Source organism: Strongylocentrotus purpuratus, unplaced genomic scaffold (assembly GCF_000002235.5).
Source record: "Strongylocentrotus purpuratus isolate Spur 01 unplaced genomic scaffold, Spur_5.0 spur5_scaffold_6, whole genome shotgun sequence".
Classification (NCBI taxonomy): domain Eukaryota; kingdom Metazoa; phylum Echinodermata; class Echinoidea; order Camarodonta; family Strongylocentrotidae; genus Strongylocentrotus; species Strongylocentrotus purpuratus.
Genome location: NW_022145612.1, coordinates 1,720,912 through 1,740,686, shown reverse-complemented (window position 1 = coordinate 1,740,686; position 19,775 = coordinate 1,720,912). Strand labels below are relative to the sequence as shown.

General features: G+C 38.7%; 1 protein-coding gene across 2 annotated transcripts; it reads right to left on the bottom strand.

Moving 5' to 3' along the window:
• Positions 1-2,006: 2,006 nt before the first annotated feature.
• LOC763611 (protein SSUH2 homolog) lies at positions 2,007-19,198 on the bottom strand. 2 transcript variants are annotated; one of them, XM_001199642.4, is made up of 12 exons: positions 18,999-19,198; positions 17,313-17,813; positions 15,324-15,472; positions 14,688-14,817; positions 14,166-14,226; positions 8,894-9,018; positions 8,122-8,184; positions 6,982-7,103; positions 6,205-6,297; positions 5,453-5,555; positions 4,466-4,570; positions 2,007-3,431 (listed from the first exon to the last, which is right to left on the bottom strand). In XM_001199642.4, the coding sequence occupies exons 2-12, from the start codon at positions 17,790-17,792 to the stop codon at positions 3,285-3,287; spliced, it is 1,578 nt and encodes a 525-aa protein (XP_001199642.2). In that variant the 5' UTR covers positions 17,793-17,813; positions 18,999-19,198; the 3' UTR covers positions 2,007-3,284. The 2 variants fall into 2 exon arrangements, with proteins under 2 accessions (XP_001199642.2, XP_030828383.1); XM_030972523.1 differs by having other exon boundaries at positions 17,313-17,793.
• Between the last annotated feature and the right edge of the window lie 577 nt (positions 19,199-19,775).

Sequence of the window (19,775 nt, the reverse complement as noted above, 5' to 3'; positions counted from 1 at the left end):
ACCCCATTCCAAAACTTTGTTTCACCTTTAAGGGAAAGTGGCTCAGCTGTGAGAATTGAAGACTTGTGGATATGGTGATTTAGATATACAATGCTATAATGTCACTCAGCAGAATTACTATCTGGCAGTATGACCTACCAACTCAAAGCAGTTAAGTTTTGTCTTACACAATACCCATTGTTAAAAATACTACCACCAAACTACAGATACATTGTCAAACACAGCTATGTAACAGCTATGTTCTTGATAGTGAAGTACATGTCATATGTGCAAAAGTATGTAGAAAATGGAAGATGGGCCTATGTAAGCTGTCAGATCATACTTGTGTTGGAAAGAGGCAGTTGGAAAGCACACTCAAAGCTAGTATGAATAAACATGAAATGGAAGCTTAAAATATATGAATTTGATTCTGAGTTTTGCTTATAGCTGGAGGATAATGTAGAGGGTGATGTTAGAGGGTGCTAGGATAATAATCAGTGCACCTCCTGAAAGGGTCTCTTCTGGGGTATGATGCAGGGGGTTGAGGTGCTAAGAGTGCTGTCAGAGGGTGCTAGGATAGTAATCAGTGCACCTCCTGAAAGGGTCTCTTCTGTGGTATGATGCTGTCAAAGGGTGCTGGGATAGTAATCAGTGCACCTCCTGAAAGGGTCTCTTCTGGGGTATTATACAGGGGGTTGAGGTGCTAAGGGTGCTGTCAGAGGGTGCTAGGATAGTAATCAGTGCACCTCCTGAAAGGGTCTCTTCTGGTGTATTATGCAGGGGGTTGAGGTGCTAAAGGTGATGTTAGAGGGTGCTGGGATAGTAATCAGTGGAATCTCCTGAAAGGGTCTCTTCTGGGGTATGATGCAGGGTGTTGAGGTGCTAAGGGTGATGTTAGAGGGTGCTGGGATAGTAATCAGTGAACCTCCTGAAAGGGTCTCTTCTGGGGTATGATGCAGGGGGTTGAGGTGCTAAGGGTGATGTTAGAGGGTGCTGGGATAGTAATCAGTGAACCTCCTGAAAGGGTCTCTTCTGGGGTATGATGCAGGGTGTTGAGGTGCTAAGGGTGATGTTAGAGGGTGCTGGGATAGTAATCAGTGAACCTCCTGAAAGGGTCTCTTCTGGGGTATGATGCAGGGTGTTGAGGTGCTAAGGGTGATGTTAGAGGGTGCTGGGATAGTAATCAGTGAACCTCCTGAAAGGGTCTTTTCTGGGGTATGATGCAGGGGGTGTAGGTGCTAAGGGTGCTGGGATAGTAATCAGTGAACCTCCTGAAAGGGTCTCTTCTGGGGTATGATGCAGGGGGTGTAGGTGCTAAGGGTGCTGGGATAGTAATCAGTGAACCTCCTGAAAGGGTCTCTTCTGGGGTATGATGCAGGGTGTTGAGGTGCTAAGGGTGATGTTAGAGGGTGCTGGGATAGTAATCAGTGCACCTCCTGAAAGGGTCTCTTCTGGGGTATGATGCAGGGGGTGTAGGTGCTAAGGGTGCTGGGGTAGTAATCAGTGCACCGCCTGAAAGGATCTCTTCTGGGGTATGATGCCCCTGTATCATACCCCAGAAGAGATCCTTGAGGTGATATGGGTGCTGTCAGTAAATTTTGTACTTATAATGCACCTTAAATGTGAGGACCTTTCTCTGTCGGAATGCTTGGGTAGTGGGTCGCTGTCATCAAATTTGTGTTGAAAAAAGGGGGAATTTCCATTTGGTCCAATGCTGCTTATTCAAATTGAAAAAGCACCAAAACATGTGAGATCCCCCTCCCCCTATTTTTCGGACTATTTTAGTAGTGAAAAGGAATCCCTCTTCACTCCTAGTGAGTAGGTCGTTTTCAGGTGCCTGTGTGGAATCCATTAATAAAGGTCCTCGACAGAGAAAGGTCCTCATATGCATATATATATATATATATATATATGAAAGCACAAATTACTTTTTTCCAAAAAGAAACATTGACTTTTATAGCCTTCATGTCTATTTTTATCTTCTATAATACTGTTATACAAAATAGAAGGCTTCTTGAAACAACAAATGGATAATAAATGGTGTTTTATTAGGATAAAGCATATACTTGTTATTCTTGATCAAAAGGAAACATACACTAGTTCTTAATCAAAGTGATATTTTTTTGATAAACAAAACACATTTTCCAAACGGTCAAAACAAAATTGGTGATTTATGTCATGCAGAAAGCTATTATCTATTGCACTCTTCTAAAATGTTAAGAATATGAATCATTAAATGAAGAAAATGTACAGTATGTACATTAGCTAAAAGCAATTACGATTCTGAAAAAATAATTTATCAATCGGTTAATATATACATACACTGATTAGGAATTTTGAAAGATTCGTTTCAAACAATAGGATTATTCATATCAAAATTAATAAATTAACCTCATTTGAAAATATCATTGATTTACAGACATTAGAAAACAAACTAGTTAACAAATTTTCTGTTGATATTCATCTTTTTCAAGAAAAGGATTTACAAAACATTCAAAATAGAAATACCTGTAGTCTGTAGACCTTTATATTGTGTACAGAACAGCTTAAAATTATTTAAATTAGACACGATTGCTCACCTTATATACAGAATTATTATACACGGTCATGCAAAATGAATTTTGATATCAAACGTGAGATTACAGAAAAATGTAATGTGATTATATGTATATATCATTACAGAAAATCATAATGCTAGTGAATTGACCTTTCTTGAAATAAACCTTACGTTTCATAAGAGATGCCATTCTTGTTACACAAAAGTCATGCAGAGTGACATATTTACAATTGCAAGTAAGATCATTTAATATACAATAGATTACTTTCATGATGGGCGTTACCAGAGGGGGGGGGGGGGGAGGCTAAAACCTTTGTAATAATGTATAAATTGATTGCCATTTTACTTTCTATTTCTTTTTCCTCTTTTTTTTTGGGGGGGGGGGGTCGCACATTTGTGGCAAACTAGTTGAAATCTTCGTGCGACACCCATTGTTATTCGACGCCGCTGACAGAAGTAATTATTTTTTTTAAAGATCAAACCACTATTCTTGATACTACCCAGACCCTTACAACAGATGGCTCAGCTCCTTCACAAAATAGGAACTGAGCCATCTGACTCGATCCTTTGAATGCGACGAAATCCAAATCATCGATCATTTAATCTACAGTTGCAACATATCCACCAGGCTCCCATTGATTTTGTAGGCTTAAATAACTTGATGATAACACAGTACAATAGCTTTCAACCAGTCTTATCCTTAACTGATTGTTACATAAGTTGGCAACCACACGAACATACGATTTCCTTACAACACGCTACAGCCCCAGCAACACTGCATGGGATACTCTGGGGCGTACACCTTACGTTCGAAGCCATACACAAAGAAGACGAATGGTTTGTCGTTATATAGGCATTTGGCTTCAGCAACGGGGATGATACGAACCTTGTGGCGCTGCAGGAAAAATTAATGGATGAAAGATATCATAAGCTAACAAAATTGTGTTTTCTAGTGCTCGAGCTAACCCAGCCTCTTAAGAAGAGAAAAAGAATATTTCAGACAGAAATGATTATGCATTTAAGGAAGCTTATAATATACACTGTTGGTCGTAATGGAATATATTTTTTTTACCCCAGTTTCGGGAAGGATATTAAAAATAATTTATTTCTATAATAGATCGAGATAATGGCATACATTCTTAGATTGTATTGAATAATAATTTGCAAGAGTTTGTTTTGTATGACCACTAAAGCATTTGTGTGCTTCTATGCTAATCAGCTAGGGGAACTACGTCCTTAAGTCATACATGACAGTAATGACGATTAATGCCTCACAAAAGGGCACTATATGGCTGATCGACACGATTTTGATCATGGGGCCTCACAGTAACGAGGCCGTTGCTTAGCCACTGAATCATGACTGTACGCAGCGGCTGCTAGGGTACGCGGCCGCCCCCACAAATCCAAAAAAACGAAGAAAATGCAATAAATTATCAAAAATTCATTGCAGTTTCCCCCGGCCCCCAACAGAAAAAAAAACTTCTGTAGGGCCATGCATTATGGTTCAGGCATGGCCACACAGAGGAATTTTTCCTGTTGGGGACCGGGGAAAAGTGCAATGAATTTTTGATAATTTATTGGATTTTTTCCTCGTTTTTTTGGCTTTGTGGGGGCGGCCATGTGACCCTAGACCAACAGTGTAGAATAATCATGTTCGAATCAAAGAATAAGCCCTGTCCAATTGGCTGCATCCCGTATAAATGGTAGCCAGTAAGATCTAAATATTATCTCATATCAAACACAAAAATTGAAACATATAAACAATATCACCGTTTTTAAAGACATTTCAAGATGGCAGCGACAGGACACTGGTCGATCATTTAATATTTTGAGTATCATTTTATGCACATTAATTAAAGACAAATTAACTCGGCATTGGTATTTTACTAATTCGCAAATTTAGCTTTTAAAATGGGTTGAGTTTCTCACCTGTTTGTGCAACCTCTCGCTCTTAAAAGAGTCCTCGTGCCTCTTAACAATCTGTTGGGATGCTTGATTGATTGCATTGTCGGGAAAATGGGTTATAGGCCACACCTACATTAACAAAGGAAAATAAAGATAAATTAGTATTATGATAAAAATATGTATACATGTATACAAGTTGAAACAATGATAATAAAAAAGCATATTAGCATTGCTAAAATTGTTAAATCAACCCTTATTGGAACCTTGATTTTATCTGATAGGTATTCTATATAGATATAGGCCTTTAATTCACCTTCAGCCTAGGATCCCCCCTAAAAAAGAAGAAGATTGCTCTAAAATAAATGTACACTCGGACAGATCACACTCTCCTGGCTATATATACTGTCCTATACACCCACCCTCGACTAACCCACGCCCACATCCTTACAACACATCCATTACCCCCTCACCCCTCGTCTTCTCGTTGCCACCAACATAGTTATCCCTCCCACATGCGTACATATCAGTGAAAGTTTGAGCAATATCCGATTAAAAGTAGGAAAGTTTTGCATGTTTGAAGTTGTCATCAGTCTAATACAAATTGACGGATCTTGCGAGCTCCTCTCCAAATTGCTATGTACAGAAAATTCATAAACTGTTAGTTTCTTAGTTATTGGTGAAGGATTAGACTTGTATTATACATATAAAAAATAAAGTGCAATAAAAAAATAAAAAGTAATATTCAGGGTGAATGTATAATTTATGATTGGATAATTTTCTTTAGGGAAAACTTTAATTTTTGAAGTTTTTAGTACAGGGAAAATGAAAGGGGACCTTGCAAGATTCGTCACAGAGTTACCAATTTGTGTTTGATTGATCGCACCTTTAACAATTCCCAACTTTCTTATTTTTAATCTGTGTTTGCTCAAACTGTTTCTCTCATTTTTCTGCTCCTATTAAAACCAACATAGTATCAGGGCGGACTTCCCCTTTAATACACATACACATTACCTTTGGTTGTTCTTCCTCAAATACTATATTGCCTGTGACGTCACGGATAAGTTCATCTGGAAGGTTGGTCCGCTCCACTATATTATCTTCTACATGGTTGATCCTGTATAGACATCAGATATACGCGTAAACATAGTTAATGAACCTCGGAAAACGTGGAAAATAAGCAGTACGGACTGAAAATTCCTTTCTTTGTGAAAGACAACAAAATTCAGTTTTAGCAATTAAACAAAATATCAATTTCCAGTGGTCAATCTTCTCCAAGATCAGTTTGCTTGATCTTAAATAACCAGGCCTTCTTTAGGGGTATTGATTTCCATACATCTGTACCTCGGAGAATAAAGGGGACATTTATTGGCTACGAAACACATTTTCTTTAAAACTAATTCAATGCCGTCAGTAATAGAAGGAGGAAGAATTTACATTGGGATAGAAACTAATGCTTGAACACTGGAAATAAACATCTGAAAAAGTGGAAACAAGCAGTACAATAATAACATGAACGGAAAAGATAAGCTAGAAAGGCTAATACAAAATGTTTCCAGAGGTGCAATAGCCTCCATGACCAAGACTAGTTTGCTTGATTCATTTTAGTCAAAAAAAATTTAATTTTGTAACCAGGCGTATTATTTGGCTTATTAATCGTCATGAATACTTATATATATCATACAATATAATATATGTAACACTATTAACCTAATTATTGGACCTTACCCAGTCCTGTTACCAATGCAAATATGAAGAATGCTTACCATTCGACAGTGAGTTGAATATAACATTTGAGCTGAGTTCTTCCATCGCATACGGGGCAAGTGATCTTGCCATAGCCAGTGCAACGGAAACATCTGGAAAGAAAAACACATTCATGGAAAACACAGTTTGAAATATTTTCTCCTCAAAATGATACCAATGATTTATCAGTAGATCGAGGGATAAAGCAATGATGGACAAGGAACCAAGTTATTCTGGGTACAGAGCTGGAAATTAAAGACCAAGCAGTTTGCATTTTTACAACCTTATGTCTTTGAACATAATGATTGATAATTGGTTTAGGTTTCTAAGAAAACATAGAATTATGAGGAGTTGATTGGGATGAGACCTATAGACCCTTCCAAGAACTAAAACATCCCAGAACAATACTCCTATTTGGGCAGTCTTAATTTTTTTTTCTTATCTTACCTATGGAATTTTGATAACGAAATTACATTTTAAAGGCTATAAACGGATACACAATTCACCTACAACTTCAATGGATATCAAGATAGTATCGGGGTTTTTTTCTCGCTCGCTTTGCTCGTTTGAAACTAGAGTGTTGATACGTTAATACATGTCAAGGGCAAGAAACATCAGTACTCCTGACAATAAATTCCACCGGTATGCGGCTATACAGAATCAACTACTACTCATCAAGATGAAAGAGAAAGTAACTGTATTTCCAATGATATTTTTGCTCTAACTATTTTAACTAAATTGTCTCGTGAGGCCCTTATACTCCCGCCATAAAATCTATTAGTGGAGGATATACTCACTGTCTGCGGCCATCTCCCCCACAGCTACCACATGTTATGGACTTGTAGTAATGACGCTTGGTGTTGGAATTATAGCGTCTTACGTTCCTCCGTCCATCACCACCGCAACGACGACAACGTACCTGTCGCCATGTCAAATATGCATAAATGAATATATCATACTGAAATATGAAAGTCCTCTCCCATTAGGCCAAAACAAAAAAATCATTTAGTTGTCCTTGACAACCCGCTCGTCATTTTCGGGCCGCTCGTATTTTATAATTTTTGTTATACTTTTTTGTTATACTTTTTTTAATTTTTTTTAAATAATTTAATTTTTTTGGGGGAGCAATCTTAAATGCCAAACATACCATTCTATGCATTTGCAAGGATCAAAATGCGTCCCGTTGCCAGTTTGGTCTTTTAAGTACTTTAGTAATGTATTTATTAAACTTGCCATTTTTATTTTTCTATGTCAAAATGCCGTTCATTCAAATCAGGTTCTGAGCATTCTTAAACTCATTTTAAAGCCCATCTGTACTAGTTTACAGGAGGGATTAGACCACCCTGCAAGGTCACTGGACAGGTGGTTATCTCATCAAATCTGCTCACAGTAGAGGATCATGGAGGAACAATGGTCACCGATTAGGCATTGTTTGCTTATAGAGGGCACAAGTAGCTATAAGTAGTACAATGGAGATTTAAAAGGTGCTGTATTTCAAAGCCAAAAATACTTTCTGTGTTGGTATTGATATTCATTGTACATTAAACTACTCTTTTACCATATTTAAGTGTTTTATAGACTTTGTTTGACATCCCAATAATTTTAATTTTTGTATGGAAAAAAAATCCGTCCGCCCGCCCCTACTCCAGAAGAGCAATCGAGGACAACCAAATGATTGTTTATTGTTGGCCTAACTGGTATAGTTATATACACTATCAAAGGATTGGGGCTTTATTTTACTCAAATTATTAAAGAAAATAAACCCCCGAATTACTGTTTAATGCCCTGAATGACAACCGCAAAGTTAAACAAAAGTATTACAAAAAATGCCCGAAAACCGTAATTTTTTATCTTGTTTTGTAGGTCTTGGTAGATGTATATTTATCAATTGTGTAATCGTAAAATTCACAGTGCATTGTACAGTATAGTACACTTACCGTTCCTCTTCCACAACATCGTGGGCAGCGAACGTAACCAGACGCACGACAGTTGTGACATGGCTATAAAGAGATCAAGAGGATAACACTTAATACTTGTGGTATCTTTTAATAAATCGAGCATGGCATTTAGTCGGTCTAAATATTTAAGGCCAGCACAAAATAAAAATATGCTTACAAAAAGAAATAAAACAATTACTAGGCCCTAATGATTTTTTTTCTCTGAAAATTGAGAACTTTAGTTTAGGCAGCTGTTTTCAATGCATAAGAAAGAAAGGTGGTCTAATGACACCAAAAAAATCACTTGTTCAAAAGCACTTCCTATTTAACAAAAAAATGTTTTCTTTATTACATCTAACATTGTTTTTTTAAGGTATTTTTTGCATACAATATTTCTGTCAAAAGAGGAGATTCTGAAAATATTAACTTTCATATAAAAAATGTGCAGGCTTATATTGGTAATGTTTTTGGTCATACTTTGATCCTTGGAATATCAAATGTTTCAGGATCATTTATTGAAATAATCGCGTGTATAAGATCCTAAGGCAAATTTTCCGAATTACATCAATTCACATTTTTATTTTGTTATATTTACAATATATTGATGGAAACACCTACAATATACATTTGTCACATATTTGTTTATTTTCTTTTTTGGAAGCGATAAATATAAGATTTCCATGCCATCTATCTTTAATGAACGTTTTTCCTTGTATATATATATATATATATATAAATATAAGAGGGCATAAGGTAATCATTCCTAGCTTACTTTGACGGATGCTGTATGGGGCACTTCAATCTTCCTGGTATTATTCATAAACAGGGCTGGGAAATCGGCAGGTATGGACCAAGGGAGTGGAGCTGGTCCGTTTTGAGGTCCATCAATAGGTTGACCTGACATTGCCGGGTGAAGAAACATAAACACTTGGTCATTGAATGTGAGTTTCATCGATTTAAAATGGTGACCGTCAAATTTAATATCATCACAGTCGACACCAGCCGTGATTACTCCATCATCTAGGTGCACTGTGGTATACAAGCATTATGGGATCACTCGCCGTGGCATATCATTGGTATGGTGGCCCTGAAGGGACATCGCGAATAGACTAAATCGTGAAAAATATGCGATAAAATTCACGATATCGTCAATTTTATCGCATATTTTTCACGAAGAAATTCACGAAATTGACGATATCGTGAACTTTATCGTGAACTTTTCACGATGAAATTGACGATATCGTGAATTTTATCGTGAAAAGTTCACGATATAAAGTTCACGATATCGTCAATTTTATCGTGTACTCTATCGTGTACTCTATCGTGTACTCTCCTGACGGGCGCTTCGTAAACAAAACCAGCCCTAGCTGGGGGAGACAGAGAGAAGGAAAAAAGGGAAAGGGAAAGAGAAGATAAAAGGAAAGAAAGAATAATAAGAAGAAAAGAGGAAAACGGGGGAAGGGCGAAGGACTCTTGCCCCCCCCCCTCCCCCCCCCGCCAAAAAATAAATCAGAGAGAGAGAGAGAAGGGAAAGGGAAAGAGAAGAAAGAAAGAGAAAAACGAAAAAGAGGGAGAATAGGAAAGAAAGGAAAAGAAAGAAAAGAAAGGAGGCAAGAGCCCTTCGCCCCTGTTTCCCTCTTTTCTTATTCTTTTTCCTCTTCTTTCTTTCCTTTTATATTTTCTTTCCCTCTCCCTTCTCTTTCCCTTTATGGCGGGAGGGGGGAGGGGGAGGTAAGAGCCTTTCGCCCTTCCCCTGTTTCCCTCTTTCCGTCTTCTTCTTCTTTCTTTCCTTTTATATTTTCTTTCCCTTTCCCTTTCCCTTCTCTCTATCTCTCTCTCTCTCTCTCCTATTTATTTGTTGGCGCGGGAGGGGGGGGGGAGGAGGCAAGAGCCCCTCTTTTCTTCTTATTCTTCTTCCTTTCCTTTTTTTATTCTCTTTCCCTTTCCCTTCTCTCTCTCTCTCTCTCTTATTTATTTTTTGGGCGGGGGGATGCAAGAGCCCTTCGCTCCCGTTTCCCTCTTTTCTTCTTCTTCTTCCTCTTCTTTCTTTCCTTTTATCTTCTCTTTCCCTTTCCCTTTCCCTTCTCTCTCTATCTCTTATTTATTTTTTTGGCGGGGGGTGGGGAGGGAGGAGGCAAGAGCCCTTCGCCCTTCCCCCGTTTCCCTCTTTCCTTCTTATTCCTCTTCTTTCTTTCCTTTTATATTTTCTTTCCCTTTCCCTTCTCTCTCTTATTTATTTTTGGCGGGGGGGGGGGGAGGAGGCAAGAGCCCTTCGCCCTTCCCCTGTTTCCCTCTTATTCCTCTTCTTTCTTTCCCTTTCCCTTCTCTCTCTCTCTCTCTCTCTCTCTCTCTTATTTATTTTTTTTGGCGGGGGGGGGGGGGGGGGGGAGGTAAGAGCCTTTCGCCCTTCCCCCGTTTCCCTCTTACCTTCTTCCTCTTCTTTCTTTCCTTTTATATTTTCTTTCCCTTTCCCTTTCCCTTCTCTCTCTTATTTATTTTTGGCGGGGGGGGGGGGGGGGGAGGAGGCAAGAGCCCTTCGCCCTTCCCCTGTTTCCCTCTTATTCCTCTTCTTTCTTTCCCTTTCCCTTCTCTCTCTCTCTCTCTCTTATTTATTTTTTTGGCGGGGGGGGGGGAGGTAAGAGCCTTTCGCCCTTCCCCCGTTTCCCTCTTTCCTTCTTCCTCTTCTTTCTTTCCTTTTATATTTTCTTTCCCTTTCCCTTTCCCTTCTCTCTCTCCTTATTTATTTTTAGGCGGGGGGGGGGGGGGGAGTGAGGAGGAGGCAAGAGCCCTCCCCCCGTTTCCCTCTTTTCTTCTTATTATTCTTTCTTTCCTTTTATCTTCTCTTTCCCTTTCCCTTTTTTCCTTCTCTCTGTCTCCCCCAGCTAGGGCTGGTAATTTAGTTACGAAGCGCCCGTCAGGAGAGTACACGATAGAGTACACGATAAAATTGACGATATCGTGAACTTTATATCGTGAACTTTTCACGATAAAATTCACGATATCGTCAATTTCATCGTGAAAAGTTCACGATAAAGTTCACGATATCGTCAATTTCGTGAATTTCTTCGTGAAAAATATGCGATAAAATTGACGATATCGTGAATTTTATCGCATATTTTTCACGATTTAGTCTATTCGCGATGTCCCTTCAGGGCCACCATACATTGGAGTACTGTCACGAGTGTGGTATTCTAGGGAGCACTGTGGTACATTATTTGAACACTGTGGTATAGTATGAGAACAATATGGGGACATTGTTGTATATTATACGAGCACTGTGACATTTGATTTAGCACTGTCGCGACAGTGGTATACTAGAGGAGCACTGTGGTACATTATTGAACACTGTGGTATAGTATGAGAACACTATGGGGACATTGTTGTATATTATACGAGCACTGTGACATTTGATTTAGCACTGTCGCGACAGTGGTATACTAGAGGAGCACTGTGGTACATTATTGAACACTGTGGTATAGTATGAGAACACTATGGGGACATTGTTGTATATTATACGAGCACTGTGACATTTGATTTAGCACTGTCGCGAGTGTGGTATACTAGCATGGGCGTCAATCCTGGGGGGGGGGGGGGGGACAGGGGGACACGTCCCCCCCACGAATTTTCAGGTGGCGAAATGTCCCCCCCCCCCCATGATTCGGGGTTAAAATCTTCTTTTTTTTTCTTCTTTCTTCCTCTCTTTCTCTCTGTGTTGAGAAATATCAAGTCAAATCAGGCGATCAGATTTTATTAATAGAACTAGAAGCGTCATTAATATTACATTCATATTACCGGAAGTTCAAACATTGGTTTACGATGAAAATCCTTTGACCAACTGAAAAAAAATCAAATTAATCCCTTGTATCTTCCAAACTTTATGGCTGATAATGGAAACGACAAATTCATCTATCTATCCCCACCCCCCCCCCCCCGTTGCGTTCTTGTTCGTGTTAGTTGAACTTAAGACAAAAATTAAGCCCAAAATCGAGCCATCAATCCATCAATTTCAAAAAAATCTTCAACTTCTGAGGGGGGGGGGGGGGGCACTTCCCCCTCAGACACCCCCTGCGTTCTTGTTACTTGTTAGTTGAACTTAAGACTGTTTTCTTTTTTAATTTGGCAAAAAGTATGCCTCAAATCAAGCCATCTATCCATCAATTTAAACAAAAATCTTCAACTTCTGAGGGGGGCAAATCCCCCCTCAGACACCCCCTGCGTTCGTGTTCCTTGTTAGTTGAACTTAAGACTATTTTCTTTTTAATTTGGCAAAAAGTATGCCCCAAATCAAGCCATCTATCCATCAATTTAAACAAAAATCTTCAACTTCTGAGGGGGGCAAATCCCCCCTCAGACACCCCCTGCGTTCTACTGTTTTTGTTCTATTTTGGCAAAAAGAATGCACCTAATTGAGCCATTTATGCATCAATTTAAAAAAGTATTCAACTTCTGAGGGGGCACATCCCCTCAGACACCCCCCCCCTCTGCGTAGCGCGCCCATTCGCCCCCCTTACAAAATAACCTGGCGCCGCCCTGTCTGAACTTGTGTCCCCCCCCCCACGGTCTGATTTGGATTGACGCCCATGTATACTAGGGGAGCACTGTGGTACATTTTGGTGACAGTATGAGTGGTACTGGGTTAAGTCGGTGCTTATTACATCCTTGGACAAGTTTTTTAACCAATATATACAATCAAACCGGCTTTAGTGACCACCTGTCTACAAAGACCACACTTTTAGTTTCCCTTGAAAATGGTTTCTCATTGAAACATTTACTAAAGGCACCTATACTTTGATTACTATGTCTTTTTAATTTGTATAGGAATCAATAATAATGTTCCCCAATTTTGATAAATTCCAAACATACAATGTATCAATAATAATGTTCCACAATTTGTAAAACTTCCAATCATATCAATAATATTTTTCCATAACTTGGATAACTTCAAGTGAAATCAAATTATTAATAATAATGTTATACAGTTTTGCTAACTTCCAATATTACCGTATCCATATATGACTGTATAAATAGACAGTTTCTGCATTTTGATATGTATTATTGATTTCTTAATGCGTATGTTGTTATTATTATGTTCTTATTTAATGTACTTTCTCTATCAATGTGTCCTATCACATCCTTCTCACTATGACTGTATAAACAGACAGTTTTCTGCATTTTGATATGTTTTATTAATTTCTTAATGCATATGTTGTTATTATTAAGTTCTTATTTGATGTACTTCCTCTATCAATGTGTTCTATCACATTCTTCTACCTTTGATTACTATGTATTTTAAATTTGTCTATAAATCGATAATAATGTCTCCCAATTTGGATAACTTTCAATCATCAATAATAATTTTCCATAATTTGGATAACTTCAAATCAAATCAACTCAAATTCATAATGTTATACAGTTTTGCTAATTTCCAATATTACCGTATCCACATGACTGTATAAACAGACAATTTTCTGCATTTATCATACATGCATAGTTTGAACAGCTCTTTTTCGAATCCTTCTTTAAAATAATCCTAATAGTATTTGATCTACATGTATATTACCGTTAGTTTTAGTTACACATTCATTTATAAATTATGTTGACCTTATCTTTATATTTTGTTTTATGTATGCACCAGCCAATGTGGAGAGCCTCTCGACAGAATTTTTTAAATTCTTTTAGGTGATCCTCAGGCATTGGCTGGTGCTAAATATCATTATGTTTACAGTATGTTCTATCATTTGTTAACCTTGTGATATTTTGTATGTTATCATCTTGCCTGGAAATGAAATAAATAAAATAAATAAATACTTAAAGACCACCTGCCTATAAGACTACTTTTCTCGTCTCCATTTGGGTGGTCTTTATAGACATGTTTCACTGTATACGCACCTCATAATTACTGAACCCTCGAGAAGAAAAGTATTAACATGACGATGCTACCCTGGGTAACGGATAACATTATTATTATAGTTATTATTATTATTAGCAGTAGTAGTATCATCATCATCAACATCATCATTATACATTATGAGAAAACAACTTACCGACATATGGAGTGTGAACCCACTTAGTTGTTCGGTTTTCTGAAAATGTCTCCAATGTGTACTGGGAAGAAAGAGAGAGAGAGAGAGAGAGAGAGAGAGAGAGAGATTATCAGATAATAATGAGAATACATACAGTCATCATCCTACAGTAATTAATAGCACATCGCTCACAAGGCAAGTGCCATATCAGCTTAGAAGACAATTACGACAATTCATGCATGAGGGTTTTTAAAGAAGACAATGTCTGAGATTGAACCAAGGAACTTTTCATTATGTTATCTTAAACAATTACATTAATTTGAATAACTCTTTTTTAATTACATGATTATACATTTCTGTTTCATGTTGTTTAGGTCGCTAACGCAATGCGATAGCATAGAAGGATTAAATGTTGAGGAAGAGGGAAGAGAACTAAATGTAAACGCATCAATCAAAATCTGAACTAAAAGATCCGTATTACTAATTCAGTGAGACCCGACACAAGGCCATCATAATTTGTAGTTGATTCCATGGACTACTTACATGGAAAGCTGCACTATGTTCAATCTTGGTAAAGGTGAGACCCTCTGCAGCTCTCTTTCCCCAGCAGCAATGTTCAGCAACGTGTGACAGTAGCACCTCTCGTGCTTCGGCGTCTGAAATCATAGGCAACCTGGAGGAAAATCCGAAGAATAAATCAAATTTATTACGATTCTAGCATCAATAAGTGAGATTGATCAAAACATGGATCATGCAAATCATATTCTTAGTCAAAATATTCATCTGGAAGAGTATTGCGCTTTAAAATTTCGGCTGTCGGTATTTTACGCTAAGAGTGACGTTGAGAGGACGTCCGGCAAAAGTGAAGGTTCAGAAAAGATATAGCCAAGCAGGATACTTATAAATCATTAACAAAATAGTTTTTCTTCTTCTTCGTTATCAATACCCTTTTCTTCTTTATCATCATCTTCTTCTTCTTCTTCTTCCTCTTCCCCCTCTTTCTCTTCTTCTTCTTCTCCTTCTTCCTTGCACTCAGTTGGTATGATGGGTGGGTGATTTGGATTCACCTGGCAAGAATTCGAACCTTCAACCTTTCGATTGAGAGTCACGTCAATGAACCATGATATCACGATGCTTCCACATATACATTGTACATAATCAGGGTTACAATTCACTTACACTCCGTCGGTCTGATGGGTAGGTGGTTTGGTAGCCTCTTCATAGGTTGGTGGAGGGGGTGGTAAAAAGTTTGCCCCCATCACATCGTCGTATCCTGTTACCTTATCCATCTTATCAAAAGCTAAATCAGCAGTGGGAGGGTCGGTTACCTGTTATCATAAACAAGGAAAATATCCTATACTTTATTTCCATTTCTATGTTTAACACGGTGTATCGCTGTATGTTGAAATTATTTCTGATCCGTGGCATACGGCATGGGGTACTTGCCCTCTCATCCATCGGATGGCAAAAATACCAACAAGTGTATGTATGTGTGTGTGGGCGCGCGGGTGGATGTGCGTTGTGTGTGTGTGTGCGTGTGTGTGTGTGTGTGTGTGATAGATATATAAGTACAGAGAGAGAGAGAGAGAGAATGAAGTAGATATACTTATAGGAGGGGCGGAGCGTCTTTCAAACTGGGAGGCACCTACAAAAGAGGGCACTTTCTGGAGAGAGAAAAAAGGGGCACCTACGTAGTAAAATCTCAAAGCAAAAATATACAATTTTTAGACATTGTTATAATAATAATTATGCCCCGATTATTACCCTGGCTTTAGCTGGCTTTATATACCCATACATTGTAAATACATTACCAGGGATGATTTCAATGTTTGTTTTGCTTTTTGCATGGTCCAAGATACTGCTTAAGAATCACACTTTCGGTTGGGTATGATGGTCTAAATATAATGTTGAGATTTGTGACGTCTCAGTGCGTAAAATAAATCTTGTGAAGAGGAAAAAACAATCCTGATGGGGTTTTAATTGCAAAATTACCATGAAAGACTGAATAGATCTTTTAATGAGAAACATGATTACATCAACTTTAAATGCTCTTAGTCGCTCTAAATTAGGAGCACATTTTATGGTAAAAGGAAAAGAGGACACATATCCAGAGGGAAAAGGACACTTATTAAAAAATAAAAAGGAGCACATGTCAAAGTAAAATAGGGAATGATCAAGGGTTTAAATGGGGCACTTCTCGCACCTGATAAGGGGCACTCATCAAAAAACGGATAAAGGGCACTTATTATAACAAAGGAAAAGGGACAATTATCATAAGGAAAATGGTACTAATTAGAAAGGATAAGGAGGCATATGTAAAAATAGAAAGGGCACTTATCTCAGATTAAAAGGGGCAGTTATTACAAAGTTAAAGAGGACACCTCTCAAATATGAATTAAAGCACTCGTCGGAGATGAAAAGAGGCACTAGTAAGACTGAAAAGAGGTAATTCAAAGGAAAAGAGACACTTGTCAAAGTATAATGGACACCTCTCAGATTTGAAAAGAGGCAATATTGTTATAGGTGAAGGGGCACTTATCAGAGGTGGTAAGGGGCACTTATTGTAATTTTAAAAGGGGCACTTATTGTACCTTAAAAAGGGGCAGGGGTACTTGTAAGAATAGAAGGGGACACTTAGATCAAAAGAAAAGGGGAACCTATTAGATTTTAAAAGAGGCATCCATCAGAGGTGTGAGAAGGGACATTTATCAGAAAAGATAAAGGGCACTTTTTAGAATGAAAAAGGGGGCGCGTGTCAAAATGGAAGGGGCAATTACTAAAGTTGAGAAGGGGAACTCATCATAAATGAAAAGGAGCACTTGTCAGAGGTGGTTAGAGGCACTATTAAGAATGTGGAACGAGCACCTATATACAAGAAATAAAAAAGGGCAATTTAAAGGGGCACATTTCCTATGTATAAAGGGGTACTTACTAAAGTGAGGGGGGTACTGTGCCCCCTGCCCCCGGCTCTTTAGTAGACCTAAGAATGACCCCAATCTGATCTTTCGCCACTTTTATTAACACTCCAATTACAAGGCGTAGACAGAAAGACAGACAAGAATAATCACTTGCAAATCTTAATCTTTCACTTTGAATTCACTCCTTCACCGAAATGTAGTTTTATAGGCAAAGTGTGTTAAAAATGTACATGTGCATGAATATACATACTTCATCATCTGAATCTCCCGAAACGTCATCGTCGGGAACATCTCCAACGTATTTGGTCATGGCACCCCCAGCAGGTTGGACAGGGCCTTGATCTACACCCCCTGGTATCACGGCATTGCCCCCATTCTGGAAAGGAGTTGCCCCCAGTTGTCCAGTCGGTTGTTGTGGAGGAGGTACTTGGCCTACCTCCATTGGCACTGGTTGCTGCTGTTGAGGTGATTGTTGGTAGCCCTGGGGCGGAGGATAGTTTTGTTGCTGTGGAGCATACCCCTGTTGGGGTGGCTGTGCAGTCTGATGCTGAGGCGCTGGATACCCTTGTTGCGGTGGAGGGTACCCTTGTTGAGGTGGTGGGTATCCTTGCTGAGGTGGAGGGTACCCTTGTTGAGGTGGTGGGTATCCTTGCTGAGGCGGAGGGTACCCTTGTTGCGGTGGTGGGTATCCCTGTTGGGGCGGTGGATAACCTTGTCCGGCGGGATTCATTCTAAAAATTGTATTTACAAGCTGCAATACGTTCACACCAAGAGTGTAAATTAAGATCGTGTCATAGTATATTATACAAGAAAAATATCGTGTCATACACTGATAATTTATGTTGAAGTATATACAACTCGATGATTAGACCAACAACTTCGCACTCGTGGGTCTTGTAGCCACTTTCCAGAGGTTTCTCTAGCCAGAAGGCCCACAAGACCAACAGCCCAATATCCGATATTTTGTATCTGCTTTTATGTATTTTTCTTTGTTTTGTCGGTCTCCTGGTTTATCGGCCTTGTGAATCTTTTTAAAATTGTTTTCTTTTCTAAATGTTATTATTTACTTCTTCGTTTTGTCGGTCTCGTGGGCTATCGGTCTAGAATCTAGATGAATTGTGTCAGTGTCTGGCTCGCTGTATGTCGATCTACTGGAAATGGAATGACCTCAATAAGAGATGCGGAAAGGTTAATGTTCACTGGAAATGGAATGACCCCAATAAGAGATGCGGAAAGGTTAATGTTCCATCGATTACGTAGAATTTTCTTTCAATTCGAAAGAACTCTTGTAATTTTCCCCAGGGGCGGATCCAGGGGGAGCATGGGATGTGCACGCCTCCCCCTTTTATCCTTCCGAAAAAAATATAGCAGGAAAAAAAAGCGGAGAAATATTTAATGTTCAGTTTATGCATTCAGAAATGCCTCAGAATGTACCATAAAAGATGTTAAGGTTCAGTTTTTTCCGGGACCCTTAAGCGGGCCCCGTACCCCACGTCGTCGCAATTTCGTACATTCCCCGCCCCCCCCCCCCTATTTTGGAAAATCCTGGATCCGCCCCTGTTTCCGAACTGGTCAATGAGTATTATTTAAAAGTACTATGCTTATAATCATAACCTTTTTTATGGCCCATTTCTGATTAAACGACAGTGTAATGATACGATTTTTAGTGCGTATAATATAGGCAAAACAAAACAAGCCAGTGTTTTCGTATGATAGGCTTAAATATGGTTCCATGCTATCAATATAATGAAGGGTATCGTCGATTGTTGGAAAAAGTATTAAAAAAGCCATCCTTTCCAATTATATTTTAATGGTTTGATCGAGAAGGACTGTAAACATTGCTGCTTGACAGGGCGTGTCAGCATTTTACTTTTGTAAATCCGTCCCAATTCTTTAATGAGCTATACTATACAAAAAATAAGAAAAAAGTACTTACATTTTCAATTCCTTGTCATAGAGTAAAATATCCCTCTTTACAGTCTCTATTTCATATTATAATCCGTATGCATTTATTTTGTAGAATTGTCAAAAGGCCACCCTACTTTAATTATACGTCCAAGAAACTGGTCCGATTCGTGTTTGCTGAGCGTTCTTGTACCGTGGTAACGTCGATAACAAACGTCTTACCTGTCCATCGAATCAGCCTTGTGACAATAGTTCGCTTCGATAGTCAGAGGATAACGGATCGATAAGTGCTAATGAAGGTCTGGCAGCCTCGTCCTTTTGTGAAAAAGATTCTCTTTTCAAAAGATGTGTGCGTATGAAAGCTTGAGAGCCGTGGTAGGGGCAATGCAAAGAATAGATTTGTAAAGCTGTGAATCCATTTATGAGATATAAAGTGCCTTTGTGGTCTGGGGCATGGATACCTCACTCAAATGTGAATCAGTTGGTCAAAGGCATGCCAAGAAATATATACATCTGACTTTTTAAAAGTATAAATATTGTAAATAATATAAGTATGTTATATCATAGCCCCTCCAGATGTCTGATGCCTTTACATTGTAGCTTTCACACCCATACAGCACAGTATTGCAGATGATCGAGGGACTTCGCTAGTTGCTTCTTCAAACGGAGACTTACATCCAGGCGCGGATCATTCTTAGGAGGGGGGGGGGGGGGGCAAATTTGAAACCATATAGCAGGTGTTCTCAAACTTTTGCCTGGACGGTCCAGAAGTAACTTCAATGAAAGATAAAGGGTCCGAAACAATGCA

Bases quoted from the DNA above. Each gene is read 5' to 3' on its own strand.
- LOC763611 (XM_001199642.4), bottom strand. From the start codon at position 17,792: ATGAATCCCGCCGGACAAGGTTATCCACCGCCCCAACAGGGATACCCA. The intron at 15,473-17,312 runs GTATGTATATTC...TTATGATAACAG, and splicing joins CGGGAGATTCAGATGATGAA to GTAACCGACCCTCCCACTGC. The intron at 14,818-15,323 runs GTAAGTGAATTG...ATTTTCCTCCAG, and splicing joins ACCCATCAGACCGACGGAGT to GTTGCCTATGATTTCAGACG.